The following is a 13869-nucleotide window of genomic DNA, read 5'->3' on the forward strand; positions in this document are numbered from 1 at the left end:
CATTGAGAATCAAAACTAGCAAGACTGTTACAGCATAGAAAAGCACAGTAAGACCGTTCCATTCTTTATTTATTGAGTGCACATGTAAAGACACCATTCACATATTGAGCCATACAGCGTTGCTACTACTTTCACACTATTTCTATTCGTATGTTTTTAGCATGTTTTCTCTAGCATTTTCACAGTCATTTTTAAACTCTTCTAAGGGGAGGGTTTATAGCTTTGCCATGGTTTCTTTTCTTGTGTGTTACTAGACTTTGCTGTGCTTTTACCATGGGATACGGCAGTAAGCTTAGCAGGCATTTTTGTTTTGTTTTGTTACCCTTGCTGTCTCTATAAATTCTTCTGCTGTTATTAAAGAGCAGCTTGCTATGGATCTGTTCTAGCACGTTAAATGATTTTTCTTGTTTAAAATCGCTTTCATTTTCTGCATCAGTCATCACATCCTGGCAACGTTTTAAATCTCAGAAGTTTAAAACAACCCTGTGGCCTCAGAAAAATAAAACTTATCTTAAGTTCAGCGGGTACACCAGGAGTGCAACCATTAACCTGTCCCCCTGCGACACGCTGCCCCCTAGCTGATGTAAGACATGCATCCGTTGGAAATACCACATTAAAAAAAAAATGCAGTACTTCTTACATCCACTGGGGGCAGAGTGTTGCAGGGGGACAGGTTAATGGTTACACTCGGGTGTACCAGCTGAACTTAGAGAGAGGACATGATCGACAGCCTTTTGGAGGGCACAGGGGTGCTTAAAAATACTGAAACCAGAAATTAGACACAGTGAATCGAAGCAAGAATAAGAACACATCAGTTAAGATAACCATATTTCAGAAGTGGATGAAGTCTTCAACATCCCTGAATGAACACAACAGTGAAAAGAAACAGGCTTCAGAACGGCGGCATTGAGATCTGACACTGTTTAACACCCCCCCTCCCCCCCCTTCCCCCCGTTGCATGCTGGGATGGGGTCAGGGCAGGTCGCCGATCTTCTTCTTGGGTGGCGGACCGCTCGGCTTCTCCCCGTCGTCCTTTGCCATTCCTTCATACATCAAGATTCTGGGAAAAAATCAGACAATGCAGATTCATGTGTAGTTATTACACCACACCGCACCACAACAAGCTCCAGACTGCTCACTAGTGAAAGGCCAAATCAATTAAAAAATACTGCCAGACTCAGCATCCTGGATAACATTTGGAAGTGCGTTCCAGTGAAGGAGCTGTAACACTGCAAGCCCTCACACTATCGAGTTCTTGGAATAACCAAGAGGCCATCATTTGCCGATCTCAAATTATGGGCTGGTTACAGGAAATAAGTCACACAAATAGGGAGGGACAGAACTACGAAGAGCCTCCTAAGTGAGGAGCTGCGGTTTGAAATAAATGCACTGCTTCACAGGAAGCCAATGTAGTGAATTTAATCAAGGGGATATATGGCAAATAGAGCTAGTGTGTGTAAGTGTTCTTGCAGCAGCATTTTGTATTAGCTGCAACCTATTCAATGAGACATCAGGGATAATCAATTCCAGTAGTTACAAAAGCATGAATCAATTTCTCAGCACCTTGATTTTGTATTGTGATCTGCTCAGATATCAGAAATAAACTTAGTAGCTAATGCCACGTTTCAATTTGCACCAGGAAAGCAGTCTGTAAACCTCAATCTGTACTCTGGTTCCCAGTATCAAACTGGGGCCAGTTCCATCTGCAGTCTGCGAGCCAATCTGCAACCGGGCGTTACACAAAAGCCAAGGGTGTATCACGTTTTTTGTGTTGCTATTTATAAATGAATTCACCAGCCTTCAGTATTTCCATGGCAACATATTACAAGTCACGTCTCCATTGGAACCTATCAGCAGCAACTCCACTTATAATATCACTGAGAGTAGATCTCACACTGCGCATGCCATTGACAAAGCATTCGAAATGTTTATGTTTAATGATTTGTAATATTCGATGGCTGACTCTAATCAAGGTGAGAGTGGCCTTTCTGTTGCACTCTTTGTATGACAGGCCTGAAAATTAAAAGAGAAAATACACTCTCAACTTGATGAGAGGGAGCCACCAGACACTTAGAAACATACATTCACTGCCTTCATGTTCTGCCTACAGTTGTGGCCAAATGCTTCACCTAGAATTTTTGTATTGAGACATAATTAAAAAATATATAATTGTAGGAACATTATTTAGATATTTTATTTAACATCATGTGATCAGAGAATCTGCAAAATGATATCGCAAAAGTCTACCGGAAGCCATAATAGTAGTACAGTATTTCGAAATGTCACATTTTTCAATTGTTGTCAGTTTTTTCTTAAAGGGTATATAAGGACCTTTTTATTTTATAGTGTTAGATGTTCCCATGTGTTGCTACAACTGTTTAAATAAGGTGTGTGTATTGTTTTAATTTTTTTAATTTTTTTACATTTTGACCACTTTTTAAATTTTTTAAATTGCATTCCCTGCCTCAAGATGGCTTCACATGTACCTGCATGGACCTCTGAGAACTACATTTCCCATCATCCTCCTGCTCACTGGTAAATCCATCTCAGTTACATATGTAAGCAGGAATGTGAAATGTAGTTCTGAGAGGTTCATGCGGGTCCTTATATACCCTTTAAGTCTATGGAAAACGTCAAAGCGGTATGTAATTCAATATGTTAACGTAACATAATTCAGCAGGTTGCATTCGACTTTATGAAGCAAAATAAGTCCATTCTGTAGGGTGATGCACAAACATTTGTCCAAAGCTGTACATGTTACTTTTATTTCTGCAGTCCAAGATTGCGCAGGAAAAACTACAAGAATTCTGGAGGCGTGAACAGAATTGAAGTCTCTAATGCGTTTTGCAGTTCTAGAGTTTAGGAGCACGGTTTGAAAGGGCTGTATAGCAGACTGGTAGATAGGGGCATGCAGATACTTGAACTTGTAATTGCTTTTAAGAAGTATTTGTTGTCAGATACCAATCAATGGCAATTACCTTCCGCACTGAGTGTTTTAAAAGCCGTTTGGAAGCGCTTTGTCCTCTCATCTGGGGCGCTGATATTTTTACTGCTGTACTGACAATGAAAATAATATTGAGGCTGTACACAGTGTGGAAGTTAATTGCCCTTGATTGGTACTGTTGTAAATGTGAGGGAAGGATAGCTTTTCTTGTTGTGAAATCAACACATTAATCAATAAATTTATTTAATACCTGCCGTTCAATACTTCTTAAAGGCATACAAGTAGGCGTATTAGCACGCCCCTGCCGGTAGACTCACAGTTTGAGAATGCCATTCCTCTTGCCCAGCATCATTCTGATGAAGTCCTTGTAGCTGATAGTCTCAGTGGCTCCGCCCGTCACCTCTGACATCATCTTCTTCAGCTCCAGGTGAGTCTTGGCCACGCCCAGTTTCTCCAGCATGCGTTTCAGACCCATCATATCTGCAAGAGAGACACAGCACGGACAATGTCCCACTTCCATCTGCACCATGAAACCAGTCTGAGAAACTCAATCTCATCTCATTCCCAGTATCAAACTGGGGCTGCCTACCGCCGGTTCCATCTCCAGTCTACAATCCAGTCAGCAACCAGACACACAAAAGATCACCCGTATGTATCACTGTATAACTGCTATTTAGAAACAGATTCACCAGCCTCTCCTATTTCCCTCGCAGTATATAATGTTGTTGAAGCTGACACCCTGGGATCCTTCAAGAAGCTGCTTGATGAGATTCTGGGATCAATAAGCTACTAACAACCAAACGAGCAAGATGGGCCGAATGGCCTCCTCTCGTTTGTAAACTTTCTTATGTTCTTATGTTCTTATATATGAACAGCCTTCATGCGCGGGGGGGGGGGGGGGGGGGGTCAGTTTGAGATCTAAACCCGCCTCTCTTTCTAACTTCCGCCATTAGTGTGTAGAGATTGAGTTCTGCCAGCCTGCAATCCTCACCGGAGCTGACAGACAGATAATCCCAATTGAAATGGATTTGAATTAAACAAGTCTGATTTCAAAACAAGTCAGTCCCAGCCTGTAACCTGGATTTAGTTCATTCCGCTGTACTGAAGAAACCGTTTATTTAAGTACCTTCAAATGTTATTATTTTTAGATTTCCTTTACCAGCCACACCTGCTCTCTCTGTTTACTTACATGTAAAGTAGGTGGGGCTGGCAGAGTTGAAAGGTCACATTGTCACATGATGTGAACAGAATGAGGAAGGCTGTTCAGTGCCTGGCTGTTAGGATTCTCCAAGCAAGCTCAAAGCAGTTTAAAAGCAGGTATTTCAGATTTAGAGAAAAATGATAAGAACTTAATATAGGAGCAGCAGATCTCAGAATGATTGAAAATGCTATAAAAGATTAGAAAATTGTGTATATATATATATATATATATATATATATATATATATTATATATGTATTAAATTAAAATTATACTTAATTGAGGGTAACTCTGAAACCCAGGGTTGGATGCAGGGCTTCATTCATTCTGCAAACCTACCTATGTCTCCATGATCATTCCGGTCAAATTCCATGTATTTCTCTGGAACAAGAAATAAGAACAAGATTTAAGGCACTTCACTGCAGTTTATTAACATTTTTTTAGACGATATTTAATTTATAATACTGTACTTGATCATGTTACTCTGAGGACAAACATATAAAAACGGTCGAATTATACAATGCAATATAATAGAAACGTACACCTTTATAGCGCCTTTCACGTCGGCCTCACAGAGTGCTTTACATAAAAAGATGTATACACTGCCTGGTCACTTTATTAGGACCTGTACCTAATATCGCATTGGACCAGCGTTTGCCCCGAGCCTTGACATGAAGAGACCCAGGGCATACCAGTGAACATGCCCCACACCAGGGCAATACCACATCTAACTGACAGGTCCTAATAAAGTGGCCAGTAAACGTACTGCATATAGAAGAGATTACAAAAGTCTTTATACTCACTTTTAAAAGCTTCCAGTTTTGAATCCAGGTCTTCTACATCGCTATATTTTGGATCAACAAGAAATTCCTTAAAAAAATTAAGAAGAAAAAAAAAAGATTTAATGTAGAAGCCATTTCATGTTGAAAAGCTTCTGTGTGTAGCAGCAGGAGCATGCCTATTCTCCTCTATTGGGCTCACAGAGTGGCATGTGGTGGCAATCAAGGGGGGAGCAACCTTCCATTGGAGAATGTAAACAAACCCACATGTCAACAAGGCCCGCTGTACTCTTTCTTTCTTGGGACACTGTTGGCAACTTTAAATAGCAAGCAGCTTCTAATGATGTTTTTATCAGATTCTCTCAGTTATTGTCGTATCTCACAATTACAACGTATATTGTTACGATAGCACACCATTTTGTAGTCTAAAACCACAGGAAAATTAGCAGAGTCTTTGCTTTCAGAAAACAAAGCCGGTTCAGAAAGGGGTTGAATTAAAGGTACAGTGCTGGTAGCCATGAGAACATGCTAACTGGAATTTGGAAAAGGAGCTGGGCTTGTCAAAACAGTCCAAAGCACTTTCCCGGGTCACATGAAATAACTTCAATAATCTTAATATCAGAGCATAGTGCTTGGATTGCAAGTAACATAAAAAGGTAGAAGAAAGTGCAGAAAGCTGATCAAATGTCATTTGAAGGTGCTTGAAATGAAATGAATCTACAGAAGACTGTAGTGAACAAACACCCAGATCGAATTCTGTTGCATTATCAAACTGAACAGGATTGTGAGGCACTGTCTGCCTGCCTGCTGCTTTAATGAAGCTATGGAAGAATGGAAGAAACTGAATTATAACAGACCTCTCCGCATGATCTGCAGGCAGAGATATCTTGAATCTTTCTCAGATAAGAGGAACTGAACATATCTTGTCAGACTGAAATTTAAAGAGCGGAACTCAAATTGTCACAGGTTAACAGTCTTTAACAGCCAATTGTTTAAAGAAAATACTGCACAGTGAAACCTGGGGGTCATCAAAAGGTCAAAACACATGAGGCTGCTTGTTCAAGACAAGACAAGCGTTTCAGCTAGCAAACTGTGCATTATATGCAGAGTCACTTACAGTAGGATGTTGATTTATCCTGTTGATGTACATCTCATCCAAAGGATGGAGCACAAGGAGGTCAAATGACTTGCTCAGGGTTACGCAGTGAGTCAGTCAGTGGCAGTGACAGTGGATTTGAACTAGTGACCTGGTTACAAGAATTGGACTTTAATCACTGGACCACACAGCCTCTTGGCAGTTCAGTGTTCTGTGTTCTAGTTTAGTGTACTGTGTTCTAGTTAGTGTTCAGCATTCTGTGTTCTAGTTTAGTGTTCTGTGTTCTTGTTTAGTGTTCTGTGTTCTAGATTAGTGTTCTGTGTTCTAGTTTAGTGTTAAATCAACGTCCTACTGTAAGTGACTCTGCATATAATGCACAATGCTAGCTGAAACACTTGTCTTGTCTTGAACAAGCAACCTCATGTGTTTAGACCTTTCGATGACCCCCAGGTTTCACTGTGCAGTTTAGTGTATTGTGTTTTAGTTTAGTGTAGTGTGTTCTAGTTTAGTGTACTGTGTTAGTCACAAGAGGCCTCTGGTATCCCAAAAAGAGAAAAGGAGAACCCCAGAATGATACTGCAGTGAAATCAAATCTCTTCAGTGCCTGGTTCCCTATTTGAGCAGTGTTATATGAGTTGGGATTCAGTTCTAAATGACTACCACATGGCAGCAAAACAAACACTCCACTCCCCCAGGCAGTGAAAACAAAAGTAGATACTTCCCCAAGAACCAAGAGAAGATATTTCTGTGTTAAAAACAAAAGTGTTTTGTGAATTGCTCTTCAAAATTGCCTTTTCAAATGCATCCCTTCTAAAGCGTCACATCTCAGTTTTCTATTGTCCTTTTTATGATGTCTTTATTATTCTAGTTGGTTCTTACTGCAGCTACTCAAATAGGGATTCTAAGTCAAGGTGTTTTCACCCGAGTTCAGATGTTACAACAACATGACCATGACCAGAATATAACAGGAGCCAATGGGGACAAACTCTGTTTAAGAACACTAATATTACTCACATGTGTATAACTGGTGCCCTCTCCACTTAATATCACTTTAGGAAATTAAAAGCAGATTAGAAGGTTTGCATGTAAGTTTGCTGTACAGCTTTCAAATGTTTTATTAGAAAGTATGGTAGCATTCAGAAAAGCATAGCCATGTGTAATATAGCATAGTGAAAGCATGGTAAAGCATAGGTAAGCATGGTAAAGTCCAGAGAGGCATGACAAGCATATTTAAAAACATGTGGTAAACCACGGTAAATGATGACAAATGCATAGTATAACCATGGGAAAAAGCATGGGAAAACTGCTAAATTACCATGCAAATGTACTATGGTAAAGTCTGTCTTTAATTACCAGATGTGTGCAAGTCCAGTGAAATGGAGTGTGTATTGAAAATACATGCTATTAATGAAGAGCAGTGAAATCATTGCAATGCCTATATTTAAGTTACAAACGTTCTGCATCCACACTTGTGTGTTTTAATGCTTATTATTTTTCCAGGTTATCGGTGGACTCCTGATAAAGTCAATTTATTGTCACTGTATAGCTCGTCCCTTTGAAGTCATATTAAAAGGGTATGAGTTTATAATGTGTGGTTAGCTCTCCTTAAATGAGGGACCTATAATGTCACTACCCTTATTAAATTTCCCCACAGTAAAAGCATAGTAAAGTGTAAGAAAGCACAGTGAGAACCTGGTAAAGCCTAGTTAAGCATTGTAACACCCAGAGGTTAAAATAAATAAATAAATAAAATATAGCAAACTATGGTAAAGTAGGGCAAATACATTGTACATGAGCTAAATGACAGTGGCAAACCTTTATAAGTGTAGGGCTAAAACAAGTGAACTAGATTGGAAAGTATTAAAGGGTGGTTGACCTGGTTGATTGAATCTAGTCCTTCCTCTTGTTGTGCTTTGAGAAGCCCAAATGCTCTGCCTCCTGAAAAAAAAAGAAGATATGAGATTAATACCGTTTTATTTAGTGTGGTGTGTCACTTATTGTATATGACACGTTGTCTTGTGTGGTTTGGGCAAGAGTCAAGTGAAGCTGAGCTGGTTAATGATGTAGGCCTATCTGTCTTACATTAGACCCTCTACACAGATACCCTGCAAAACTGTGCTTGAAGCTGTCTACCATCGCAGGGAGCAAGATGACTAGTCATGCTAATCGCGTGAGTCACATATAACGCATCATTCTTTCGGCAGAATTAAAAACTGCTGCAGAACTTAACTGAATCCTAACAGAAGCTGCCTGTGGGAGCTTAAATAAATAAATAAATGCAGGAGTTATAGACGTTACAACATTAGGATTCGTGAAGTTACAGAATGACCTGAAGGGAACGAACAAGCGCTGTGTAATTTTTACTTTTATGTGAAGTCTTTGGCAAAGACGTCTTGAGAAGGAAACTTTCCTGCCAAAACCTCAGCTTCCACGATCCTTTATTGTCAGGATTATTGGTTTCTGGTAAGCATTTCTAAACGGTAATGTAAAACTTAAAAGAATCCCAGCTAGGCAAAATAAGGTGCCTTCTTCAAAGTTTAATTTCTTAAGGGAGTTCCGCTTATAAAAATGTAATAAAAGCTTACCTTTGTGATGCTAATGAAACCTTTGATAAGCGTATACCTTACCTGGGCTCAGACGGTGTCATTTTACATAGCATAGGCCCATAGTGTATAGCATTAGGTCACCGTTACTCACCGTTAATTACCGTTACACCGTTTCTTAATTTATTTTATTTTTAGAAGCAGATCTTCAGTCAAGCCTCACTTACACAGTTTGTACAGGGAAGTGTAGATTAACTCCTTGTTAATTGGGTATATGAACACCATTACACAATGTTGCTTCCTGTGGCTTCACATTTTAATTCAGTGGTGGCACCAGAATTTTAGACCCCATAAGCTTTCTCAAATAATATCAAAGCAATAATTCATGTCTTACCTGGCTCCGAATAATAAGAACTATATTCTTGTTACATTATTTGAGAAAATCATTCTTATATTTTTCTTATTAAAAGAAAACAAATAATTAAATATTGTCTTAATAAAATAAATCATTATGGGCAGTATGTAAAGCTGTCTAAAACTATAATGCACTGACAACCATTGCGACTGGAAGAATGATCTGCTGTAAAGGGAACAGTTGTCATCGAATTGTATTTTTCTATTTCATTGTATTTCTTATCAACTAGTCAATACATCACTGTTGCAGTTTTATGATGAATTACTGAGGACATCGACTCACCATTATATTATACCTATTACAACTTATAATTCACCCAGGCCTCCCCTCCCCCAAATGTCCCCTTATCATGTTTTTTTAAAAGAAAGATCAAAATCTAAGCAAGAGATAACTTATTTTATTTTTGTACCTCAAGAAAAGCACTCTTATGTAGCAGGGCGAGGTTCACACACAAACACACACTTCTGACACATACTGTGTTATAAATATAAATATATAAATATATGTGTGTGTGTGTGTGTGTGTGTATTTGCTGAGTGAGCCACTAAAAGCAGAACTCACTGTCAATTGTAATCTCTACAAATAGAAAGCACGTTCCAGCAAACTTACTTTCACAATTACTTTTATGAAAAAAAACCCCAGTAAATACAGAAAGAGAAATAGATTGAGAGACAGATAGGGTTACGCAATTTGTTCATGCAATTGTGCAGTCAAAATAAGTAGTAGTACATGTAGTATTATATTAAAATAGTTTCACCATGACAAAATCACTTTTGATTAAGGAATTCAAAAGCATGCAATCCACTTGTACAGCAGTAATGGAGGCCACATTTCAACTATACCTTTTATCAGGCATTTCCTCTCTTCCTGTTAAAACGTAATCCAGTGTAAATTGCAATGTTATAATTAAGAAAAAAACTGGACTATGACTTGGTTACAGGGAGGTGGAGCTCTTTCTTTTGAGTAATATTCCTCGCTGGTTCTAAACACCATTAACGTGATCTTATTGCATTAGCTCTTCAATTACTTCAATCAGGAGGGCTTTTTTTTACTCCAAAAGAGGACGATTTTCAAGGTTAAAATTATAAGACAATAAGTCAAGTAGAGAAATGTTTGGCAAGTGCCTTCGTCAGTGCTTTTCAACGTAGGTGATCAGATGGCCGTGGCAGAGCTAGGTTTTACCAGTGAAGCTAAATCATTTGGACATTTCCCTTCTATAATCTCCCAACATGCTTATCCATACCATGCCTTCAGTGTACTACACATTACTACACTTTTACCATGGGATACTGCAGTAAACTTTGATGATTGATAGATAGGGAAAGGAATTGCTGAGAGCAGACAGACAGACACACTGTTGGAAAGACAGATGGACAGGTACATGGATTATCAGATGGACAGTTGGATAGACAGAGACGCAGTGATACACACAGTTTTTGATGTGAATACTCTTACCCTGTGGATCGAAGCTCATTCTGTTCGGGTTCTTGTCGCTTTGCTGGTTGAAAAGGGAAGCTTTAGTTTTCAGGAACTTGTTCAGAGCTTTTAAAAGTGTCTGTGAGTGACTGCTTAATAACAACCCCAAACCCCCTAACCCCCCCACCCCCGCCAAACAGGAAGTTCTGAGTTGAGCTTGGGCAGGGAAACAAGCTCTCTCTCTCTCTCTCTCTCTCTCTCTCTCTCTCTCTCTCTCTCTCTCTCTCTCTCTCTCTCTCTCTCTCTCTATATATATATACACACAGGATATTAAAACTGAACTTTCAGTACCAACAAAAAAATACTGCCATTCAGTACAGCTATCTGTCTGTTAATAGGCCTCAAACAAAAAATTAATTATTAAACACCTGTCATGTATAGCACACGCTTTTGTTTAAAGGGCTGTTCCTCACCTGACTGAATACTTTGATACTTTGATACTCTGTCATGCATTTTTTTTTAAATATATATAAGAACAAGTTTAAAAGCAATTTAAAACCTAAAACAACGTGGGGGTTCAGGTTTGCATATAAAAGCACTGTACTTGCTGCCTCCTGCTGTCCAAACAAAGTATAACAACCCAGGGCTACAAACCAGGGTTTTACCACTACAGTACCCATTTGAAACCCCTCAGAATGGTTCAGTTGCACTAACATTAGGTTTTTACAGCTCCTATTCTGCCCAGTCTACCTGACTGGCATCTAGCTCGCTGGTCTGTGTTGTGCCCTTCCCTTGTGTGTATTTTATTTATGTATTGTTGTTGTTGTTATATATATTATGTTTTTTTGTGCAGACGGACGAAAGCCGCCCGACAGTATTATTTATTATTTGAGACCGGCGATAAGCCAGTCTCATAAAATGTAGCTGGCGTGGATGGGGTTAAATCCCCATCCCGATAAAACCCGTGGGGATGTGGCTGGAGTCTTAACAAGGTTATTGTTAATGGGTCATTAAGGCTCCAGCCACAGTATAAAAGACCCACTCCAGGCAGATAGTTGAGAGGAGAGTAATGACGAATGGTACCAGCCAGCGAACAAGGGACACGTTTGTGTAAAAGATTATGGGTTTGTGATTGTTTTACTTTGGCCCGTGTGCCCTTTTGTTTCTTGTGTATTTTTGTTTAAACTGTTTATTTGTGTTTTTTTATTAATATACTGCTGGGGCAGTTTCAGCCCTGTACCTTCAGTCTGTTCTGTGTTGCTTCCTGAACCTGACGTCACCACCCACACACACCACTCTAACCATCGGTGACAGCCCACATGCAGCAAAGACGTTTTTATTTTAAAGAGTTTTCAACCCAGCTTCCCCTTCCATCCAGCTGCTTCCCCTAATGACTGACATGCTTAAAACAACACCTGGGAAATTAAACAGAAACAAACCACAAAGAAGTATATCTTGCAATCTGAAAGTTGTTTCTTAAAACCAGATATATTACCATATATGATTTTTTAAAATTAAAATGTTTTCTGTCACGTGCTTATTTAAAAACATGGGAGCGCTACGTAGAGAATCGAAGTGTCAATTTAAAATATGTGTTCATGACTAAAGTATTGCTACCTTTACATTAAAAGTCTGTAAAAAAAATAAAGCAGCATTATAAATTAGCCAGAAAAAGAAGTTATTACTTTCAATATCTGTTGAAGAGCGTTTTGGCAGCACAGCAGATGATGGTCAAGACAAAGCAGCTCACAGCAGACTGACACAAAGGAAATGGCTACAGAGCCCTATCAAAGAAATAAATAATACATAATAAAAAACGCTTTTAAAGAAAATTCATAAAATGAACCTTCTTAAATATGCCAATAAATATGAATCTGAAGCATTTGTCAACAACATTCTCTGGTCCCTTGAGTCTAGAGCAGGGGTGTGAAACTCAGTTCCTGGAGGGCTGCAGTGTCTTCTGGCTTTCGTTCCACCCAAGCTCTCAATTACTTAATTGGTCTAATTATTTGATTAACTGGACACATTTAACACTTCTCTCCAGGCCTCAAAATGTTTCACAGGTAGTGTACCTTGAATCAAGTGCATTTTTTAAATCATCAACTGTTAAAGACCTTGAAAAATATGAAATATGTCAAATTGAACAAATAGTTAGATCAATTATGTTAATTGAGAGCTTAAGTTGGAATGAAAACCAGAAGACCGTGCGTCCCTCGAGGACTGGAGTTTGACACCCCTGGTATAAAATATAACTTCTCCCCAAAAATGGACCGTAGTATGTTTGGAGAAAAAAGGGGAAAGCCTTTAATGAAGAAAGCCTTGTACCTACAGTTATACATGGAGGTGTTTCAATCCTGATATGGGGGTGTTTTAGCAAGTCAGGGACTAGAGACATTGATGTGATTGAAGATTGAATGAATGCAGCCATGCATCACAACATCATGCAAAGTATATTGATAGCATCTTCTTCTAGGATGATTGGCAGACAGTTTATCTTCCAACACGACAACGACCCAAAGCATACAGCTAAGTCAACTCTGGAATTGCTGAAGAAAACCAAGTTAAAAGTTCTGGAATGGCCTTCACCATCACCAGATCTCAATCCAATAGAAATACTTTGGATTGATCTTAAAAAAAGATGTGTATCCAATCTGTTTCATCTGAAGGAACTATGCAAGACAGAATGGGCCCAGATTTCACCAACCAGATGCAACATACTGTTGAGAATTATCATAACATCTGAAACTTGTAATAAAAGCAAAATGAGGACACACAAAATAAATAAAAAAATTATATATATATATATATATATTATTGGTTAAATTACTAGAAATTGTGTATTTTACTTTTTGTTTTTATTAAAATTTGGTACAAGTTTATTAAATGCTTGTCCTTAATCTGTTACCTTGAATTATGGTATAATAAGTGTAGTGTGACAATACTTTTCTCTACGACTGTACATGCATCTAAAGGTTAAAATCAATTATAATAAAATGTCTACAAATAAATGGTTTCAGTCTACAAGCTTTTGAGGATCCTGGATACAAAGGGTTAAAGGTTCTGCTATTCCCTGAGCATTGAAAAAAAAGAACGAGCTTGGATTGGTCTGCTGTGCAGCGCCTTTGATTCAAATGTGATAATGCAAAACAGTCTGGAAATATGACATGTTTGCAAATCAGAACTGGTGTTCTGCCTTTCACCTGGCTTGGTGGGGGGGGGGGGGGGGTTGTTGTGAGGGCTAGTTGGCATAGTGGATTTACTTAATGCACTTGACTAGCTTTTCACTTTTCTCTGGAGGCTTGGGATGCAATGTGTTTTGGGCTTGGTGGTGCAGTTTGTTAATATTAATGCACTAGACTTGGCTTCCATCTTGATAATGTTAATGCACAAGCCTTACACCTTTGACTGGACACCTGGGTTCGAATTCAGGTCACAATACCTCAGTGGCACAGTGTGTTGATGGACCTGTCAGATCA

The 13869-nt window shown here is 38.9% G+C and overlaps 1 protein-coding gene across 1 annotated transcript; it reads right to left on the bottom strand.

Moving 5' to 3' along the window:
- Positions 1-52: 52 nt before the first annotated feature.
- Positions 53-10546, bottom strand: LOC117433692 (allograft inflammatory factor 1-like). The gene is made up of 6 exons (XM_034056124.3): positions 10433-10546; positions 7896-7957; positions 4948-5014; positions 4484-4525; positions 3262-3424; positions 53-1060 (listed from the first exon to the last, which is right to left on the bottom strand). Exons 1-6 carry the CDS (start codon positions 10449-10451, stop codon positions 973-975), a joined length of 441 nt encoding a protein of 146 aa, XP_033912015.2. The 5' UTR covers positions 10452-10546; the 3' UTR covers positions 53-972.
- Positions 10547-13869: the final 3323 nt, after the last annotated feature.

The sequence above is a fragment of the Acipenser ruthenus genome, chromosome 38, assembly GCF_902713425.1.
Source record: "Acipenser ruthenus chromosome 38, fAciRut3.2 maternal haplotype, whole genome shotgun sequence".
In the NCBI taxonomy this organism is placed as follows: domain Eukaryota; kingdom Metazoa; phylum Chordata; class Actinopteri; order Acipenseriformes; family Acipenseridae; genus Acipenser; species Acipenser ruthenus.